Source organism: Ovis canadensis, chromosome 18 (assembly GCF_042477335.2).
Source record: "Ovis canadensis isolate MfBH-ARS-UI-01 breed Bighorn chromosome 18, ARS-UI_OviCan_v2, whole genome shotgun sequence".
NCBI classification, from domain to species: Eukaryota; Metazoa; Chordata; class Mammalia; order Artiodactyla; family Bovidae; genus Ovis; species Ovis canadensis.
Window position 1 is genome coordinate 45516685 of NC_091262.1, and position 23832 is coordinate 45540516.

At 34.7% G+C, this 23832-nt stretch overlaps 1 protein-coding gene across 2 annotated transcripts in view; it reads right to left on the bottom strand.

The window, feature by feature from the left end:
• Window positions 1–23832, bottom strand: part of SCAPER (S-phase cyclin A associated protein in the ER) — a 401024-nt gene that overhangs the window by 279539 nt on the left and 97653 nt on the right. The window contains exons 9-15 of one of the 2 annotated variants that reach the window (XM_069560135.1): window positions 22758–23020; window positions 19421–19639; window positions 14243–14413; window positions 13564–13633; window positions 13220–13337; window positions 12684–12795; window positions 8955–9095 (exon numbers count right to left, since the gene is read on the bottom strand). In XM_069560135.1, coding sequence (XP_069416236.1) covers window positions 8955–9095; window positions 12684–12795; window positions 13220–13337; window positions 13564–13633; window positions 14243–14413; window positions 19421–19639; window positions 22758–23020 — 1094 coding nt within the window. Of the gene's footprint in view, window positions 1–8954; window positions 9096–12683; window positions 12796–13219; window positions 13338–13563; window positions 13634–14242; window positions 14414–19402; window positions 19640–22757; window positions 23021–23832 lie in introns of both variants that reach the window. The other variant, XM_069560134.1, reaches the window with a different exon arrangement.

Consider the following 23832-nt stretch of genomic DNA (forward strand, 5'->3'; position numbering starts at 1 on the left):
ATTACTTTGCCGACTAAGGTCCATCTAGTCAAGACTATGGTTTTTCCAGTGGTCATGTATGGATGTGAAAGTTGGACTGTGAAGAAAGCTGAGCGCCGAAAAATTGATGCTTTTGAACTATGGTGTTGGAGAAGACTCTTGAGAGTCCCTTGGACTGCAAAGAGATCCAACCAGTCTATTCTAAAGGAGATCAGTCCTGGGTATTCTTTGGAAGGAAGCTAAAACTCCAATACTTTGGCCAGCTCATGCAAAGAGTTGACTCACTGGCAAAGACTCTGATGCTGGGAGGGATTGGGGGCAGGAGGAGAAGGGGACGACTGAGGATGAGATGGCTGGACGGCAAAACCGACTCGATGGATGTGAGTTTGAGTGAACTCCGGGAGTTGGTGATGAACAGGGAGGCCTGGCGTGCTGCAATTCATGTGGTCGCAAAGAGTCAGACACGACTGAGTGACTGAGCTGAATGATAAAAAACTGGAAAACATCAGTTGGGATCAAATTCCTCCTTCTTGAAAGCCATAAGGATGGCATGCTATTGTGAAAAAGGCAGAGTAAAACAGGGAATTAAACACTGGAGCTGCTCTTTCTGACAGAAGTACAGACTCCAGGAATCCATGCTAAATGTAGTAAAACCTATCACTAGATATGTTTCAAACTAAAGCAAGTGTCAAACTCACATGTGAATGAAGTTCTAAAAAAGATTTCCCAATCTCCATGCCATATAGCCACTTTCACAAGTAAATTAACAACATAATCATTTCTCAAACTAGACTGAAAGTATAAGACAAACAGGCATGCTCAAGGAAAATTAATCATATTGTATCAAGGGTCACGTGTTAAGCATAATCAGGATGAAAGAAAAATAAATGGGATCTTAATGCTCCAAACAAAATACATAAAATAAAATTCAGAGGGAAGAATGTGCAAAAATAGAGTAAAAAAATCCAATCTGTAATGCTGGTCAAATGGTTGAAAGTTTTAGTTACACAAGTTGAATATGTTTGGCCATGTAACATACAGCATAGTGATAACAGTTAACAATATTATAACATATACTTGGAATTTGCTTAGAAGATAGATCTGAAATCGTAACACACACACATACAGTAACTAACAAGTAACAGATGTTTTAATTAGCTGGATTGTAGTGACTATATCAAAATATATATGTCTATCAAAATATCAAGTTGTATACCTTAATATATATAATTTTGATGGTCAGTGATATCTCAATAAAACCATAAGTAAGTAAATAAATAAGACATTTCCTGAAAATTACTGGAATAAAACATAACCAAAGAAAAAGCAGAAAATTTCTTAGGCAAATTCTGCAATGTTAAGAGAAGTCAACATGCACTTGGATTTAAAGGTGCAAAACAAATGATATAACAATAAAATAAAGGAAGATAAGAAAGTTAAGGAAACTTAGGAAAAGGTAACATGATCATAGAATTAACTCAGTTAATTAAGCATGAAAACAGAACAAAGACGGTAAAAAAATCAAATCACTAATGGAGGAAAGGCTTGTTACAATCAGTTACTATGAACTTTAAAAATATAAAATTTAAGTATAAGTAATAACTTTTGAACATGGAGAACAAGTAAAGACGACCTAATATAAAAATAATTTCTATATTAAGAAAGTCCAAAGAAAATATTCCAATATATTGGGTTGGCCAAGGGTTCATTCAGTTTTTTCATAAGATGGCTCTAGTAGTGTTTAGTTGTCTTTAACTTCATTTGAAACAATTTTGTTAGATTATATAGTGATAGGTGTCATATCAACACGTATTTGAAAAAAAACAAAACTGATGACTTTACAGAGACATTTTAATGTTGAAGATGGAAGAAAAAAGCAACATATTCAGCATATTATTATTATTTCAAGAAAGGTAAAAAGGCAACTGAACCACAAAAAATGATTTGTGCAATGTGTGGAAAAAGTGATGTGACTAAACAAATAGGAAGAAGGAGCCACTCTTTGATATATGTGGAGCCAAATTTCCTGATCATAAGAATCATGTGGAAGGCTTACTACAAACAAAAAAGCTCCTCAGAGGTCACTCTGGCATTACTGAAAAAAACCTGCAAAGCCTGGAAATCCCTCTTCTTAACAACTCAGATGACTGTTATAATCAGACAAGACTGGGAAATACTGGCATGTGGTAAAAACCAAAGGTTGGAGGAGGTTTTTTTCCATAGATTAAAATGTCTGGGAATGAAAATAACTGATAATATTCCACACAAACTGTTAAGATATTTATGTAATTACACTAAGAACAATTCATTCATAAAACATTTATATGAATGAGAGAACAAAAAAAAAAACCCTGGTTTTGTATATGTAATACATTTCAAAATAGGATTTCAGAGATTATTGAAGAGAAACCAACAGGGCATATTGGTAGTAGGGTTTTAAAGAAGTACTTCATATTAGGAAAAATTTTAGTATACACTCATCTTAGTTAACTGGGATTATTAAGAATTTTTTAAACTGCAAATGGCAGCTGATATCTTTATGTAAACACAACCAGCAGTTAATTATTTATCCTGATGGAAACTACTTAAAACTACAGCTTGGGTTATTATGTTTATAGGAGTCACTTTGGTTTGCTGCATGCTAAGTCATTTCAGTCATGTCTGACTCTTTGAGACTCTGGACTGTAGCCCACCAGGCTCCTCTGTCCATAGGATTCTCCAGGCAAGAATACTAGAGTGAGTTGCCATGCCCTCCTTCAGAGGATCTTCCTGACCTCTGGCTTAATGAGATTGTGATGAAAAGAAATATATTAAGCAATTAGACAAATCAAAATTCATACAAGTCATATGAAAAAAGACCACAAAATGAGAATACTAAACCAGTAATAAGAACAGTGGTAAAAGCATGAGCTTTGGAACCACAAACACCAGGATTTTAATTCTGGCTGTGACCATCAACAATCTGCTTTCAGATTGCTCCCCTAAAATATAAAAACAATACATAGTTCAGAACGTCCACTTCCAGCTATAATGGAGTAAAAGGGTCCTGATGTACCTTTCTACCTTAAACAATTAAAAAATTAGACGAAAATATATAAATTACATGAATAATGTAATACACCAAATAGCAAAAGAACAAAGGAGAAATCCACATTATTCTTGCAACAGATGCAGAAAAAGTGCTTAACAAAATACAGTATCCTTCATGATGAAAGCACTCAACAAACTAGGAAAATCAAAACCCCTCATAAATACTGATCCAACAATTCTTAAAATTTGAGCAAACCAAGCTCTCCAAAATATAAAAATGTTTTTATATCATGACCATGTGAGGTTTATCCTAGAACTATACATTTTGGTATTTGAAAATCAAATACTGAAACTCACCATTTAAAAATCTTATAAAAACATAACATTATCTCAATAAATGCAGAAATAGCAAGTAGCCAAATTCAAACTTCATGGTAAAAAAACTTAGTAACTAAAAATAGAAAGGAAGTTTCTCAATCTAATAAAGAACGTCTCTGAAAGATCCATAGCTAATATTATACTTAATGGTGAAAGACCAAATGCTTTCTTCCTAAAACTGGGAACATGGCAATAATGTCAGCTGTCATCACTAGTCAATATTGTCCTAAAATAGCAAAAATATTTTAGAAGAAAATATAACTTAAGGATTTATACTTCCTGATTGCATGACTTATAAAGGTAGAGTAATAAAGTGTTATTGGTCTAAAAATAGGCATAAAGATATATGTAACAGAACAGAAAATCATAAACAAACCCACACATATATGGCCAACGGCTTTTCAACAAGTATCCAAGGCAATTCATTATATAAAAGATGGCCTCTTTGACAATGATAATGGAACATTTGATATCCATCTAAAAAAAATGAACCTCAACTTTACTTCACACCATATACAAAATTTAACTCAAAATGGAACAGATGTCATCATAAAATTTAAAACGTCTAGAGAAAACTTAAGGGAAAATCTTAGTGATCTTAACTTTACATAATAATTTTTTTTAAAGGGCATAAAAAACAGAAAGTATAGAAAAAAAGTCAATATACTGGACCTTTCCAATTTTTATACCTTCAAAAGACACTTCTAAGAAAATAAAAAGGTCATCCGTAGACTGAGAAAAAAACATTTGCAAAACATAGATGTTAATACCTAAAATATACAAAATCTTTTAAGAAATCCTGCTATTTGCTACAACATGGATGAACATGGAGGGTACTATACTAAAGTGAAATAAGCCAGATAGAGAAAGAAAAATACTGTATTGTACCAGTTATATTTGGAATATAAAAGAAAAAGTCAAACTCATCAAAACAGATTTTTCTTTCTGTAGCTGATTTCCAGTTTGCTAACCACTGTGGTGAGCAAAAATGCTTGATATAATTTCCATCTTCTTGTATTTGTGATGACTTGTTTTATGGTCTAGTATGTGATCTATCCTGGAGAACATTCCATGTGCACTTGAAGAGAATGTGTATTCTGCTGTTTTTGAATATGATGTCATGTATATATCTATTAAGTCCAACTGGTCTACAGGATCAAAAAGTATCCTTGTTTTACTGAATTTCTATCTAGATATGGAACAAACTGAAAGGCTCATCAACAGATGAATGAATAAAGAAGATGTGTGGGGTGTGCACGTGTACAATGGAATATTACTCAACCATAAGAAGAATGAAATTCTGCCATTTACAGTACCATGGATGAACCTAAGGAATATTATGTTCAGTGAAATAAGTCAGACAAAGACAGACAAATACTATATGATATCACGCCTATGAGGTATCTAAAAAATAATACAAACGAACATATATGCAAAACAGAAACAGATATAGAAAGCAAACAAGTGGTGACCAAAAAGAAGGGGGGAAGGGGCAAATTGTACAGAATAATACAAATTATTATGTATAAAACAGATGAGCAAAAATTATATATTGCTATTGTAGGGAATCACAGTCATTATCATGCAATGACTAACAATGGAGTAATATCTGTAAAAACACTTTGAGATGGATGAAACTGGAGCCGATTATACAGAGTGAAGTAAGCCAGAAAGAAAAACACCAATACAGTATACTAACACATATATATGGAATTTAGGAAGATGGCAATGATGACCCTGTATGCAAGACAGGGAAAGAGACACAGATGTGTATAATGGACTTTTGGACTCAGAGGGAGAGGGAGAGGGTGGGATGATTTGGGAGAATGACATTCTAACATGTATACTATCATGTGAATTGAATCGCCAGTCTATGTCTGACGCAGGATGCAGCATGCTTGGGGCTGGTGCATGGGGATGACCCAGAAAGATGTTCTGGGGAGGGAGGTGGGAGGGGGGTTCATGTTTGGGAATGCATGTAAGAATTAAAGATTTTAAAATTTAAAAAAATAAAAAACTAAAAATTAAAAAAAAAACACTTAATCACTATATTGCATACATGAAACTAATATAATATTTTAAATCAACTATACTTCAATTTGAATGTGGAGATCCAGAGAATAGCAAAGAGAGATAAGAAAACCTTCTTCAGCGATCAATGCAAAGACATAGAGGAAAACAACAGAATGGGAAAGACTAGAGATCTCTTCAAGAAAATTAAACGTACCAAGGGACATTTCATGCAAAGATGGGCTCAATAAAAGAAATGGTATGAACCTAACAGAAGCAGAAGATATTAAGGAGAGGTGGCAAGAATACAAGAACTGTACAAAAAAGATCTTCATGACCAAGATAATCACGATGGTGTGATCACTCACCTAAAGCCAGATATCCTGGAATGTGAAGTCAAGTGGGCCTTAGGAAGCATCACTATGAACAAAGCTAGTGGAGGTGATGGAATTCCAGTCAAGCTATTTTAAATCCTAAAAGATGATGCTGTGAAAGTGCTACACTCAATATGCCAGCAAATTTGGAAAACGCAGCAGTGCCCACAGGACTGGAAAAGGTCAGTTTTCATTTCAATCCCAAAGAAAGGCAATGCCAAAGGATGCTGAAACTACCGCACAACTGCACTCATCTCACACACTAGTAAAGTAATGCTCAAAATTCTCCAAGCCAGGCTTCAACAGTATGTGAACTGTGAATTTCCAGATCTTCAAGCTGGTTTTAGAAAAAGCAGAGGAACCAGAGATCAAATTGCCAACATCAGCTGGATCATGGAGAATGCAAGAGAGTTCTAGAAAAACATCTATTTCTGCTTTATTGACTATGCCAAAGCCTTTGACTGTGTGGATCACAATAAACTGTGGAAAATTCTTCAAGAAATGGGCATACCAGACCACCTGACCTGCCTCTTGAGAAACCTATATGCAAGTCAGGAAGCAACAGTTATAAGTGGACATGGAACAACAGACTGGTTCCAAATAGGAAAAGGACTACGTCAATGCCTGGAGAATCCCAGGGATGGGGGAGCCTGGTGGGCTGCCGTCTATGGGGTCACACAGAGTCGGACACGACTGACGTGACTTAGCAGCAGCAGCAGCAAGGCTGTATATTGTCACCCTGCTTATTTAACTTATCTGCAGAGTACATCATGAGAAACGCTGGGCTGGAAGAAGCACAAGCTGGAATCAAGATTGCAGGGAGAAATATCAATAACCTCAGATATGCAGATGACACCACCCTTATGGCAAAAAGTGAAGAACTAAAGAGCCTCTTGATGAAAGTTAAAGAGGAGAGTGAAAAAGTTGGCTTAAAGCTCAACATTCAGAAAACTAAATCATGGCATCCGGTCCCATCACTTCTGGGAAATAGATGGGGAAACAGTGTCAGACTTTATTTTTTGGGCTCCAAAATCACTGCAGATGGTGATTTCAGCCATGAAATTAAGACACTTACTCCTTGGAAGGAAAGTTATGCCCAACCTAGTGAAAGTGAAGTGAAGACGCTCAGTCGTGTCTGACTCTTTGCAGCCCCATGGATACCAGACTCCTCCACCCATGGGATTTTCTAGGCAAGAGTACTGGAGTGGGTTGCCATTTCCTTCTCCAGGAAATCTTCCCAACCCAGGGATCAAACCCAGGTCTCCTGCATTGTAGACAGATGCTTTACTGTCTGAGCATCAGCCTAGAGAGCATATTAAAAAGCAGAGACATTACTTTGTCAACAAAGGTCCCCCTAGTCAAAGCTGTGGTTTTTCCTTTAGTCGTGTATGGCTGTGAGAGTTGGACTACAAAGAAAGCTAAGCGCCAAAGAATTGATGCTTTTGAACTGTGGTGTTGGAGAAGACTCTTGAGATTCCCCTGGACTGCAAGGAGATCCAACCAGTCCATCCTAAAGGAGATCAGTCCTGGGTGTTCACTGGAAGGAATGATGTTGAAGCTGAAACTCCAATACTTTGGCCACCTGATGAGAAGAGCTGACTCATTTGAAAAGACCCTGATGCTGCAAAATATTGAGGGCAGGAAAAGGGGACAACAGAGGATGAGATGGTTGGATGGCATCACCAACTTAATGGACATGAGTTTGGGTACACTCCAGGAGCTGGTGATGGACAGAGAGGCCTGGCATGCTGTGGTTTACGGGGTCACAAAGAGTCAGACACGACAGAGCAACTGAACTGAATTGAACTGATACTTCAATTAAAAAAAAAAAAAAACTCAAAGAAAGAGAGAGTAGAAAAGTATTTGCCAGGGGCCGGAAGGAGACAGACAGCAATAGGAAGAGACTGGTGAATAAGATTGTGTTATACAGTGAACAAGACCTGAGCATCAAACATATAATATGGTAACTATATAGTTGATAACACTGTATTGAATAATTAAAATATGATACGGGAAAACTTAAATGTTCACACACACACAAGATAAATATGTGAGGTGATAAATATGTTAATTAACTCAATCAGGGGAATCCTCTCACAATGTATACGTATATCAAATCATCATGTAAGTATCTATTTCATTTGTTAATTATACCTTAAAAAAGCTAAAAAAGATACCTGTTTGAATAACAATAAAACAATCTAACTTTCAAAAATCAACAGATATCTCAATAAACACTGTACCAAATAAGAGCTTCAGACAGAAAAAAAAAAAACACATAAAAAAGTTCAAAAAGCAAATTAAAACCACATGAGAACTCTATATACAGACTAATATGAAATGGTTATAATTACAATGTGTAACCATGTCAAGTATTGGTGAGAATGTGGCTAACTAGAACACTCATGTATGTACTACTGGTAAAAGTATATAAACTGTTTCTTTAAGAGTTAAACGTCTCATAGGGTTCCACCAATCCACTCTTGGGTATTCACCAGAGAAAATAAAAGCACACATCTGCACAAAGGCTTGTACATGAATTTATACAGCAGCTATATCTATAATAGCCAAAAACTGTAATGAAAACAAATGGCCATCAACAAGTGACTGGAGTAACAAACTGTGGTATTTCTACACAATGATATACTTCTCAGCAACACAACAGAAATTATATACACAACAACATGGATAGAATTCACACTAACTATGCTGAGTGAAAGATGCCAGAGGAAAGAGTACCTACTCTACGATTCCATTCATATAAAATTCTGGAAAATGCTAACATCCATAGTAACAAAAAGCAGATCAGCAATTGCACGGTAAAAGAGTTGGATGAAGGAATGAACACAAAGATATGAAGAAACTTTTGAGGGTGATGGAATTGTTTATTATTTTCATTGTACTGATCATTTCAGGAATACATATGTCAAAACTCATCAAACTGATGCTTCACATATGTGTTATTTATTATCTGCAAATTATACTTCAATAAAGCTATAAAAATAATATATATCTCATAGGATTATTTTAAGAATAAAATATTGTACAGAATAAATTTCAAATGAGCCTATAAAAATGCTGTTTTTCTGGTACCGAATAAACACTTGATAAATATTAACTTCTCATATAACAATTAAAAGTACCTGAGTAACTAATTCAATGTTCAAAACACCTAAGACATACCTTAGCTTCTTCTTCTTGTGCTTTCTTAACAATTGCTTGTAATTGCACCTCTCGTTTGAATTCAGCATGAAGTAATTTCTCTTCCATCATCCTACGTCGTTGGTCTAATAACCCTTCTTTCCACTTCCGGACTTCTTTCTCCTACATGCAATGAATTATCACATCATTAATTTCAGCATACACAGTCATTTGACAAGAAGTGCAAACAGGTAAACAGCTTAGGAATTACAAAGTGAAGAACCAAGAAAGATCTAAAGATCATGACTAATTATTAAGAACACAGACTATAAAGCCTGACAGTTCATAATCTACCAGTCACTTGCTAGATATGTAAACTGGGCAACTTTTTTAGCCTACATCTCACTTTCTTCATCTATAAACAGAATAGTAGTAGTATCTAACTCATAGGTTTTAAAGACTGAGTCAGTCAATATATGTAAAACTTTTAGAATAGTACATTAGACATTGCTCAAGAGAAATATTTGCTGTTATTATTATACTGCACTATGAGCACACTTAAAAATAGTATTTTTTATCCTTATAAACGTTGTCTCTATAACTCAAATTCAAGACAAATGAGTACCCTAGAAATTGAAAAATGGTGAGAAGTTTGAAAAGTCACAATTATCTGCATAAGAACATTCCCTGAAGGAACACAGAGTTTTGCTTATAGAAGAATAAAGATAATTATGATAGCTGCATTTAATTCCTTTAAAACAATATCAAATAGAAGTAAAAGACTTGTCCTGTGCTTCAACATTTTAGAGCCAGCACCAAAAAGAAAAAAGAAAATCAATGCTGACTTAACACAAATGGGAAGAAAACTAACATTTAAGTTGAATTTTAGCTACATAATAATGGGTTTAACCACCTTAAAAAGTATGATGCAGAAAGAGCACTGAAATAGGAGCTAAAAACAGGTTCTTAAGGCCCCATCTCTGCAAATAATTGGTCCTGTGACACTGGAGACAGCCCTTAGTCTCTCCTAGATTCAGTTTCCACATCTATAAAACGGGGTTCAGGATCTGTTCAACTCTGTGTGCCTCACAGAAGTACTGTTGTGATCATATGAGACCATATATGTCAGAACAGTAATGAAACAATAACCACTGTACAAATGGAAGGTGAGATTTATCATTTGAATTAATTGAAGTAATACTGACATTGATGGGAAAATTAAGAACTTCTAATGTCTTGTACAATTTCAAGGATTTATTATTGTGTTTGCATGAATTATCTGGAGATTATATTATATAGTGAGAAAATAAACTATATAATTTTGTTTGTATTAAAAACACAATAAGAAGGGAAAGTATAATTGTGTTAGAACACTTTTCTGAAGCTTAAAATGAAAAAATATATTAACTCTTGTAGAACCCCATTACAAGGAGACTGTTTTTCATACTTGATTTATCCAAACTAAATGATTAAAATAAAAATAATTAAATTCTTGAAATTCAGGTAAAGAGAAAAATTACAGATTTTCTTCCTTTCCCATCAACTTTTCTACTGCATTAAGAAGAATCTTATGTCACCTCATTTTTACAATCAAACTATTTGATCTAATTATCTCTCCCAATTTTAAAACACACAAAAGGAATGAAAATACTTTTAACCTATGCATATTAGTCCTCCTTTCTAGGACCAAAAGGTAAACAAAAGAGTTTACAGGGGAGGGCTTCCCTCATAGCTCAGTCAGATAAAGAATCTGCCTGCAATGCAGGAGATCCAGGTTCCATTCCTGGGTTGGGAAGATCCCCTGGAGAAGGAAATGGCAACCCACTCCAGTATTCTTGCCTGGAGAATCTCATGGACAGAGGAGCCTGGCGGGTTACAGTCCATGGAGTCGCAAGATTCGGGCATGACTGAGTGACTAACATACTATAGGGGGCACACGGCTTCTGTTGTGCTGCGTCAAGTGATTGTAGTACACAGACCCCAAGATGGCTCCAAATGATCCCAGTCACCTGGTATTCAGATCTTTGCATATTTCCCTCCCACATTCTATCAGGACTGCGACCAATCTGTTGCTATTCAGTCACTAAATCGTGTTAGACTCTTTGCAACCCCGTGCACTGTAGCATGCCAGGCTCCTCTATCCTCCACTATCTCCCAGAGTTTGCTCAAATTCATGCCTACTAAGTTGGTGACACTATCTAACCATCTCATCCTCTGCTGCCCTCTTCTTTTGCTTTCAATCTTTCCCAACATCAGGATCTTTTCCAGTAAGTTGGCTCTTTGCATCAGGCGGCCAAAGTACTGGAGCTTCAGCTTCAGCATCAGTCCTTCCAATGAATATTCAGGACTGACTTTCTTTAGGATGGACTGGTTGGATCTCCTTGCTGTCCAAGGGACTCTCAACAGTCTTTTCCAGCACCACAATTCCAAAGCATCAATTCTTGGTGCTCAGCCTTCTTTATGGTCCAAATCTCACATCCATATACAACCACTGGAAAAAATCGTAGCTTTGACTAGATGGACCTCTGTCAGCAAAGTGATATTTCTGCTTTTTAATACACTGTCAAGGTTTGTCATAACTTTCCTTCCAAGGAGCAATATAATTCAGCAAAAGTGATAGTACATCACCTCTAAGACCAGGTTATTATAAAAAGACAATGCAGCTTCCATTTTGGCAGCTCACACTCATTCTCTCTTTTTCTGTCTCAGATTATTCTGTGGCAATGGTAGCAGCCATGTCATGAGAACACTGGCCTATGGAAAGACCCACATGGCAAGAAATGGAGGTCCACAGCCAACCACTAAAGAGGACTCCAGGCCTGCCAACAAAAAGTGGGATCAAAAGAGGGATCTTTCAGCTCCAAATGACTGCTGCCCGAGCCAACACACTGACTGCAACCTCATGAGAGACTCGGAACAAACAAAAAATCACAACATAAGCCACTTCCAGTTTCCATGCCCAAGAAATTATGAGCAAATAAATGTGTGTTGTTTTAAACTGCTGAGTCTTGAGGTCCTTTGTTATAGAGCACACAAAACTAACACAGTACTCACATCTAACATGTATAATTAACAATAAGAATGACCATATATATATGGAACAACAGTCACTCAAGTACCATGCTACAGTTTTACATACTTGCTACATTCATCAACACAGCTGGTTAACAGTTATAAATGCCATTTTATGGATAAAGAAATTAAAAGGCAATACTGTTGAGTTATTTGCCAAGGGCACCCACCACATGCTATCATGTGGTTAAAATCAAGATTTCACCAGACTGGCTATCTCTAGAGTCCATGTTCTTTCCACTACATCACACTGACCAAAAGTTATACTGCTCTAAATTCTCCAACACTGCAGGCAGATTCTTTGCTGTCTGAGACACAAGGGAAGCCCCATGAATTTACTTAGTGCCCTGCTTATTCAAATTTCACCATCTCAGGTTCAAAACTGTTGTACCGATTCATCGAACACTTTGCACAAAACTGACTAAGGAAACCCCCAATGAAAATGGCAAAAGAAAAAGTGCAGCTTTAATAATCCATGCAAACTGCAAAACATCAATTTACTAGCTTTTTTAGGAATGACAAATTCTTATTTCTTTTTTAAGAAAGGTACAGATAATTTTCAGTAGCTAGAAATGCTTTTAATTTCTAGTGAATTTATTTTTACTGTTCTTTTAGCTTCTCTAAACCAGAAAAAAGTCAATATGAAAATAAGCCCAGCAATTTAAGGCAATCATGGTTCTCTAAAAATTAAAAACTCACCCTTTCTAACAATTTCTGAAGCTTTAATGTTTTCTGTTCACGTAACTTTTCCCTTAGCTGCTGTGCTTTCATTTGTTTTTCTTCATGTTTCTTCTTAGATTCTGCAATTGTTCTATTAATACAAACAAATGGACAAGAGACACAAATGTTTACATGATAAAGCCAAAAATATCTTCTTGTCTTCAAAGTTCTTAAAATAAATATAAACAATACACAAAACTAATTTGGCCTAACATTTCAGGAAAACACTGTCACTTTTCAAAAGATCTGCAACTGTTCTGAATACTGTACCTTAAAATAGTATCAGTATGTAACGACTCCATTTAATAATTAAGAATGGCTAGCTCCCTTCCTGGAGAAGGAAGTGACAACCCACTCCAGCGTTCTTGCCTGGAGAATCCCAGGGACAGGAGAGCCCGGTGGGCTGCCGTCTATGGGGTCACACAGAGTCGGACACGACTGAAGCGACTTAGCAGCAGCAGCAGCAGCAGCTCCCTTCCTGTGAAACATTTCAAATTAATTTTCAAAGGCCAGACCTTTTACGAGACGGTGAGGAAAGTTTTTCATGCATGTGAATTCCATGTCCTGGAGGCCTAGCAGGTTCTTCCTCTACAATATCCCCCCAGGATGTGTTTTGGCGCCAAGATTCACGAGCTATTTTGAGAAAAAAGAAAACCACTGTTACTGTTTAACCACGTAATTCTATGAAAGCAACTTTTGAGAACCGACTTTTAAAAGGCATCCTACTCTAATAAATTATTCATTTTACACAAAAACCACATGTATTAACATAATCTATTTTGTACTGTTCTACCTATACATACAACACACACACACACACACACACACACACACACACAAACATGCACACATAAATTACCTTCATAATCTGCAAGGACATCATTCCAGTTCATACCACAGAAAGATACGCTGCCACTGCCCATGCTGGCCTAAAAGGTAATAAGAAAAATTGAAAAATAGTTGAACCAATTATAAACTATAAAATGAACTATATATGAAAATTTCCTATCTATTGCTCATACATTTCATTTAGCAAACAGTCCAACACCAACATTAACAGCAGAAATGAATGAAGTAATTTTAAAAGAAAAGTATTGGCCTTAAACTATTACTACATAAAACTCTGAAATATTCAGAGTATACATCAGAAAAGCTCAAAAGTACTTGTTGGGCATTAAAATTTAATAGAAAAATATTTGAAAGATTTACAGTTACTTTCATTCTTTAAGAAATCCCTCTCTTCAACATATATATCATGAGTGCTTAGTGACAGCAAAGCAATGTATCATTTGCTTTTTATCAGTAGAATAGAAAAAGATATCTTAGATTCTTCTTCAATCTTTACACTTATAATCTGAGAAATGTTATGTTTTACTTACTCTGAGATTCAATTTCTTCATTTGTAAAATGAGAAACCAACTTCCAGCTTGTCAATTGCATCATATATAAAAAACACTTGGTAAAGTGCTTTAAAAAAGACTTTCTATTGTTTATTGTACGTCTCAATCACCCAGAGAATAAAAACGCTAAAATCTCACAGAAAAATCACTGTCGTTGTCAGTTTCAAGGTTGATATCGTTGTTTTCTTCGGCTTCAATTTCTCTAGTTAACTGTTCCTCTTCGGCAATAGCACTGGCAATGGCTTCTTCATTGGCCTTTTCTAGACGATCTGCTAGCTCTTCTTTTTTAGCAAGAACTTCTGCCATAGACTATAAAGTTAAAAACAAACAAGAAGAACAATCATCAGTGGACTGGAAAGTCAAGTAATTATTTCTCTCTTCATGTTACAATCATATACTCAACACATACATAAAAATAGCATTGATAAAGAACTATAAAACTTGGGGTCCAGCTCTGTGACTCAGAAATTTCTTAAAAGCAAGAGACTATTCTGAATTCCATAAAATGATACAATAATCCATGACTTACTTTCTTACCAGACCACTGGGTATGACAAACTGTGAAGTTATATAAATAAGAGGTATTGTTATTAGAGATAAAGTGTGAATTTCATTTGAGCACCAAAATTCAAAACAGTTACAGACCAAGTATCTTACAAGCAAAAGAAAAACACTATTCTTAAAAAGGAACATAAAAAAATTATGTTATAGTGGTGTTATTAATACTTTTTGAACATATATACCTAATTTAAAATTATGCATTAGAAGTATATAATACAAATAATATGTACCAGAATTAATTGATAAATCCCTATAATAAACTAAATATGTATACTAGAAATGCTAAGGCAAACACTGAAATCACAAAGATTTATGACTACTAAGCAACAAAGGAGACAAATTTTAAAATATAATTAATTAAAAAGCGGGGAGAAAAATAGGAAAAGCGGGATAAAGAATAGGTGAGTCAAAGAGAAAAATAACAAGATGGTAGATTTAAAAGAACCATATACATAGTCACATTAAACAGAAATAGTCTAAACACCTCAACTAGCAGACTCAAATCTGGATAAAAGCAAGACCCCAAACCACATGCTGCACATAAGAAACCTAATTTAAATATGAGAGTATAAACAGATTACAAATAAAAGAGCTACTATTCTAACACTAATCAAAAGAAAGCTGAATTATTAATATCAGACACGGTAGGTTTCAGAACAAAAAATATGACAAGGGATAAAGCAGGTCATTTCATAATGATACATACATAAAAATAGCATTGATAAAGAACTATAAAACTTGGGGTCCAGCTCTGTGACTCAGAAATTTCTTAAAAGCAAGAGACTTAAACAATCCTAAAGGTTTGTGAATTTAAGAACATACCTTCAAAACAAAGGAAGCAAAAACTGACAGAATTGCAAGACAAAATAAACCTAATGGGAATGTAAAATGGTACAGCCACTTTAGAAAACTTTCTGATAGTTTCACACAAAGGTTAAAAATTAAGTTACCATGTGTTAGTTGCTCAGCTGTGTCCAACTCTTTGCAACCCCATGGACTGTAGCCCACCAGGCTCCTCTGTCCATGGAATTGTCCAGGCAAGAACACTGGAGTGGTTAGCCACTCCCTTCTCCAGGGGGATCTTCCCATGTATCAAACCCAGTTCTCCTGTGTTGCAGGCAGATTCTTTACCATCTGAGCCACCAGGGAAGCCCATATGAAAGTTATCATATGACCCAAAAATTCCAATCCTAGATGTACACCCAGAAGAAATGAAACCATACATTCACACAAACACTTGTACACAAATACCTAAAGCAGCATTATTCACAAATGCCAAGAAGTGGAGAAAACCTAATGTTCATAAACTAATGAATGGATTAAATATGGTACGTTTCACATTTTTCAAACAATGGAATATTATTTGGCCATAAAAAGTAGTGAAATACTGGTACAGGCTAAAACACAGGTGAACCTTGAAAATAACATGCTTAGTGAAAGGAACCATTCACAAAGACCACGTACTGTATATGAGAGAAAAGACAGATGAGTGGTTGTATGCGGCTGGGAGGGTGGGGAGAAAGGGAGGCCTGCTCACGGACACTGGGTTTCTTCTGAAGTGATGAAGTGTTTTACAACTAATCATGGTCATGCTTGCACAACTCTGTGAATATATTAAAATACACTGAACTGTACACTTTAAATGGATAAACTATATATTATGCAAGTTATATGTCAATAAAGTTGGTTTTAAAAAGGTAGTCCCACAGATACATGCAGAGATTTCAATACCTCTCTCTCAACTGATAGAATAGGTACAAAAAATTGGCAAAGGAGACCTGAACATTATCAACAAAACTGACCTAGATATTTTCTCAAGAGAAATGAAAACATATGTTCAAAACAAAGACAAGTGTTCATGGTGCCTTTACTCATAACAGAGAAACTGGAAACAAACATCTGTCAACAACTGGATGGATGAACATATTGAGCTACACGCATATGACAGAGTACTCCGAAAGACAATAGGAAAAGAAGGAACTATTAACATACACAGTGATGTCAATGAATCTCAAAATAATTATGCTACACGAAAGAAGCTGAACATTACATAATTTACATTAATTGTATTATTCCATACACAGAGAATTCTGAAAATGCTGATTAGGATGTAGTGGCAGCAGAATAGTGACAACCTGGGAAGGGGAAACAGGGAAGAGTGGAAAGAAGGATGACAGAAGAGAATGTAAAGCTTTCGGAGGCAATCGATACTTTCATTACCTTGATTGTAGTGATGATTTCATAGGTATAAACACATGTAAAAATATATCAATATATATACTTTAGATAGGTGAAGTTTACTGAAAATCAATAATACCTCAATAAAGGCATTAAAAATGCAAGTGCTTGAGCTTCAGCTTATTACTGAATTGGTCTGAAGCCTAAACATTGGTAGCTTCTTTAAAGCAACCCCTCCCAACTTCATCTACCCTGTTGATACTCTACCCCCTCAAAACACACAAGATTGTCCCTGGGAAAGAGAATGGGATGAGGGAGTTTAGATGAGAAATCATTTCTTTGCATCATAAGCTTTTTCTCTATAAACTCTTGAATATTACAGAAAATAACTTCTTAAGGTGCAACACCAACATCGCAAATAACAAAGATTAGAAAGCTATTAAAGTTGAATAGATTTAACTTTGTAGAAAGTATGTTCTCACGTGAGCTTATTTCCTTCCTAATCTTATCTTCTCCAGAGAACATTTCTACTTTGTCTCTTAAGACCTGAAAATATTTTAACATAGGACAGGGAGGCCTGGCGTGCTGCAATTCATGGGGTCGCAAAGAGTCGGACACGACTGAGCAACTGAACTGAACACAGCTTATGGATGAAATGATTTAATTTTCCACATACAACTTCTACTATTTTCCACACTGTGGAATTCGAACAAATATCCGTATACATCATCATTCCGAAATTTCTAAATTTTCATTAAAATTTGGAATTTCAGTAAATCTAAAAAAAACTAATCCAGGGTAGCTAGGATTTATATCAGCACATTTTTACAATGCTGGCAAAAGTGGACCTTAAACAGAAAGGTTCTCACAGTCATTTTCTGCTTAGCTTTCTGTTAAATATGAGAACTGCAGGGTTTTTTTTTACTCTATCCATCTATGAGACAATATTATATGAAGGGGAAAAAGGAAACAGTTTTCTCAATACAACCACATTTCTATATAATCCTTCACTTAGAATCTCAACAATAAGGTGCTTATCTAGAGCAACCCACAGAAGTATCACTGCCAAGACAAATTAAAAATATAAAATTTTTTCAAAACCTCAGTTTAGTTAAAACGCCTCTAAAACTTCTAAGAATACATTAATATTCATATGTAAAGCAGAACTTATTTTCTTTCAAGTATGTAATGTCACACTCAAAATAACCAAGGGTTTTTAATATTTCACCACAAGCTAATTTTACCTATGTGATCAAAATAAAAATGATGAGAGAATTTTTTTTAATTATTTTATGCTTAAAGTATAGGATGCTTTTTCTCTTTTGAAATTTGATTCTCACAGAATCAATTCACAAAATAAATAATTTAATATGATATCTATGAAATTTAATGATATCTATGAAAAGAAAGTATAAATATAACCAATTTCTACCCCATACATTAAACTCACTTATATGACAGTAATTACATTTAACTTTCAAAAAATTCACACTAAAAGATGTAAGTTAAAAACAAATATTAATTTGTTTTTCTTATTGCTATAACTCTTATTTTTCCTTAAACAACTCATATCAGGTTTCATCAATATCTAATCTTACTCTAGGATATATGATTTGGCCTAATCCTGGTGGCTCAGTGGTAAAGAATCCACCTCAATACAGGAGATACAGATTTGATCCCTGGGTCAGGAAGATCCCTTGGAGGAGAGCATGGCAACCACCTCCAGTAGTCTTGCCAAGAAAATCTCACGGGCAGAGGAGCCTGGTTGGCGACCATGGGGCCACAAGAGTCAGGCACAACTGAAACTACTGAGCACGCACACACACACCATCTGCTCACATCATCTTTTAGCATCATAAAGCACTCAGTTTAAAAGGAAATTATAGTATACGGTGGCCATTTAAAAATGAAAATTGGAATGACTTTTCTCAATAGCTTTTTATATGGAGCTACTCCTTTTGAAAATTACTTTTAAAAAATGCCAGCATGACCTATTCTGAACTATCCTCAGGTCAAGTTATCTTACTACTTAAGTGGAAAAGAGAAAGACATGAGAAGAATTAACTATTCATCCAAAAACATAATCCTATAAATAATTTCAAGTCAATGCATTTTTAAAGATTCAGCAATAGGGACGACAAATTTCATCTTAAAGACCAATTCCAAATGATAACTATCTAAAGTACTCTGTTAAGAGAATTTTAAAACTAAGTTCATTAAGCACCATTTTCCAACAGAGTGGTAGATGCTGCATAGAAGATATTAATGTTATAGTTTCTTAATGCTAAAGAACATTTGACCAAATCATACAAAAACTAAATGATTCTGAGCAAGTTACTTGACTCTCACAGTCTCATTTCCACCCTCTACAAAATAAGAAGAATCTTAACTACATCCAAAGTTTGCTATAAGAATAACATGTTAACATAAAATAACATATAAAATGCTAAGTTTAAAAGTGCTCTGTAAAGTATAGAGAAATGCACAATACAATTTTTCATTATTGGAATTTTTGCCTCTTTAATATATCTACTCAGAATTCTGAGAAGTTGTTCTTACCAAGTTAGCAGCACTCACATTTGAAATATCTGAAGGATCCATTTCACTTTCTATTCTTGCTTTTTCTCCTGAAAATTTGTCTTCACTTGCTTGCAAAGAAGGTGTGTCAGCTTGCTGAATAACTGAAACACACTCTGTATCAATGTGAACAGCAGGTATTTCAGAAGTTTGAACAGAATTGTCTGGTAAGAAACTATTCCCAGAGTTCTTGACATCATCCAGCGTACTCACTGTGAACTAACAAAACATATTGTAGAATGAATCAGAGGTAATAAAAAATACTCACCAACTATTTTACTCTAGAAAAGCTGATTCTGCTTAATCCACCAACTGTGAAGCAGCAGTTGGCTGGCTAACAGACCAATCACTCACTATTTTGGTACATTTCAAGTGTTAGAAAAGAAACGTTAAGCAGCCACAAATTTTATTTACATATGTACTATGTTTAAGGATACTCAAGTGTTTTAAGAAATTAAGCAATATATGTTGCAATTGCATTTTATTTTATTAGACTGATTCCTGATGGCTATACTATATGCTTCACAAAAGAAATCTAGTCACAAGTATAATAAATATTATGCTTTATGTTCAAATAACTAAAGGTATTTACATAGTTTTTATGAAAACTAATATCAAATGAAAGCACTTCTCACCAAATATGTACTTTAAAGGCATTTTACTCAAAACATGGAACTCACTCTCTTTACATAACATTAACACACACAACCTCAAAGCATCTTTCATGAAGACTCACATGGTACATAATACCAAATCTTAGATCTAAAAGAAAAGTACACCATAAAAAGTAGAGCATATGTCAGCAAGCAATCTCCTTAAGCAATTCATATTCTTTAGACTTCAATAGCCTCTCCATTCCCCTTTAAGAATATTTAACACAAAAGCAACAGAAATACAAAAAACATCTAGAACAAATACAACTTTTGCTTAGGAAAAATACGTTACATCTTTTAAAAACTTTAGAGTTTAGTGAAAGAAACAGGACTTTATTTTCACTTTCTAACAGAGTACAGAAATAATGGCACTATGCTTTCCAGTACTTAGAGTAATGAACTCCAAGGAGAATGAAAATCTAAAGTTGTGAATTTAAAACTCACTCACACCACTACTTAAATAAACATCAGATAAACACTGCAGTGGCCATAAAAACCCCAGTTTGATATAGTATTTATGTAAATATTAAACTTGGCCAAGTCTTATAAACTACTTTAAAAATTCTACTATTGGTTAAAACTTTAAAGTGTCCCAAAGTGTTCATTTTAGCATACGCATTATTCAAATAGCATCACAATGTTTATATTGCTATCAACATTATCTATACATCAGTCATCATGGTTTATAATCTTTTTGGTAATATTTATATTAGCATTACTGATCTTTACAATATAGTCAATCCTGTTTATTAAAAAACCAGTATCAACATAAATAACAGAATCAAAGCTAAATTATAAAGTAATGGTCAAAATATATGAATATGCTAATTCCATTTTCAGAATGAGAGTGGAGAAAACACAGCTATTAATATTAGCTTGGACACCATAAGCAGTGAACTTTTATACTGAAATAATTCAGCAATAATTACTCATAAGCTCTATGTACAGACTATGTCTAAAATCTCAAAATCATGTAAGCTTATTCTTTACACAAAATTAGCACATTTTTTATGTTAAATGTTATAGTTAAAATGTATGTTAGCAAAAATGCTAAATGTTGGTTAAGTGATGTAAAAAGTGATTTCTTCATCAAACTTACCTACATTTAAAAGTTTCTTAAAGTTTTACCCAACAACTATGTACTGATAAACTTACTATGTGCCTATGACTCTGCTCCATATTATGGGAAATTAAAAGGCAATATGGGCTTCCCTGGTGGCTCAGATGGTAAAGAATCCACCTGCAATGCATGAGACCTGGGTTTGATCCCATGGTTGGGAAGATAACTTGGAGAAGGGAATGATTACCCACTCCAGTATTCTTGCCTGGAGAATCCCATAGGCAGAGGAGCCTGGCAGGCTACAGTCCATTGCGTTGCAAAGAGTCGGACACGACTAAGTGACTTTCACTTTCACACTTTCATAAGATTCTACCCACAAGGAGTTTTCAATCTCATGTGGGCATAAAACATATACACATTAAATAGTTATAAAACATTAAGAATAATGTAGGATTAAGAGCTATTATTATCATTAAGAAAAAAAACATGGGAGTCTAAAAATAAATATTCTACAGGTAAAAAGAAGAAAATTTTAAAAAGCTACTATTCTGGACTGAGAAATATTACAGTTACTTTACAATTTTTTTTCTTAGTCTCTGTACCCATATCAAACAATCTCTTATACTTCACTAATGATTTTGCAGAAAACTATACTAAATGAACATAAATCTTTCTGTAAACAAATATCTTTCAAAAATGCATTGCTTAACCAAACAAGTAAAATAAACTTCAAAAAAAGTTTGACTAAAAGAAAAAGGACTGGGGATATTAATCTTAAGGAATTATTTTAAATATTAGCAAATCACTCTATACTTGGGCTGTAGAAAACAAAAGTAGAGCAAGTGAAAAATGATTTTTACTTTCATCACTTTAAATAACACCTCAAATGAAGCAGGACATCACTTTAACCAAGTAATCAAAGTCAACAAACATGGGCAAATTGGTATGACATGTCTTTAGATGTGAGGTTGACAATCGCTTTATTTTTGCCTAAAATGCATAAGCTAAAGTGAATAATGAATAAAGAAACTGAAGAACATTGTACCAAAAAAATCTGCAATGTATTCTTCAAAAAACTGAACGTCATGGAAAATAAAGACAGGGTGAGTAACTGATGCTAGTCAAAGATATTAAAGAAACAAAGTCAAATACAATGTATGATTCTAAACTGCACCGTGAATCAGGGAAAAAATTTCTGTGAAGAAATTACTGGGACAACTGGAATTTTTGAAAATCAGACTATAAGTTTAGATAACAATATTATATAAACGTCAAATTCCCTGAATTTTATTATTATAGTGTGGTTATGGAAAAGAGTTTTCTGTTCTTTGGAGATACATGCTGTAGAATTTAAAAGTGAATGGCTGTGATGTTTATACATTACTTTCAAATGTAACACGTAAATAAAGAGAGAAAAGAAATTGTGGCAAAATGTTAAATTTGTGAATCTAGGAAAAGGGTACCAGAGGGTCCATTATTCTATTCTTGCAACTTTTCTATAGATCTGAAATTTTTCACAATGAAATAGAAAAATTAAGACATTCCTACATATATATATATATATATATATATATATATATATATCCCATATAAAAACAGTAAAAGGACTTTCAGAATGTACTACCTGGGTTCTTTCTGCAAGAGGATGATCACATGAGTGTGCTGGGTCCTTGGGCCGAGATTCTATAGTATTAGAAGGTTCATCTCCAACAAATTCACTTTTCTGTATGCTTTCGTCAGGCAAAAGATGTACATTTTCTTTATCACTGTCATCCTTTGATCTTAATGCTTCTGTTGGTAATGAAGCTTTTGGCATCACTGCTGTTGATCGTGAACGAACAGGCCTTCCTCTCTGAACAGTTTCCCATCCTTCAGCATCTTTCCGTTCTATGCGGTTGAGGGAAGAAAATAAATCAAGAATTATTTAGAAGATATAAATTTTCAAAAACCTATAAAATAAAAATATTTTACAATCTAATTCCCATTGACTATAACTAAGCTATAAACATGACACTGATTACTATTCAAAGTGTATTCACATGTGCGTGTGTGTGTGTGTGTCTGTGTCTGTGTGTGTGTGTGTGTTATCTAATTCCTATGACCTCACAGGGTAGGTATAATTATCCTTATCTTACAAATGATAAAACTGAGATTAAGACTGACCTAAGGCCCCACAGTCAGAAAGCAACATTTATATAATGCATACCATTACTGGTTAGGGCATAGACTTGGATTACTGTGATACTGAATGGTTTGCCTTAGAAACAAAGAGAGATCATTCTGCTGATTTTGAGACTGTATCCAAGTACTGCATTTCAAACTCTTTTGTTGACTATGATGGCTACTCCATTTTTTCTAAGGGATTCTTGCCCACAGTAGTAGATATAATTGTCATCTGAGTTAAATTCACCCATTCCAGTCCATTTTAGTTCACTGATTCCTAAAATGTCGATGTTCACTCTTGCCATCTCCTGTTTGACCACTTCCAATTCGCCTTGATTCATGGACCTAACAGTCCAGGTTCCTATGCAATATTGCTCTTTATGGCATTGGACTTAACTTACATCACCAGTCACATCCACAACTGGGTACTGTTTTTGCTTTGGCTCCATCTCTTCACTCTTTCTGGAGTTATTTCTCCACTGATCTCCCATAGCATATTGGGTACCTACCGACCTGGGGAGTTCATCTTTCATTGT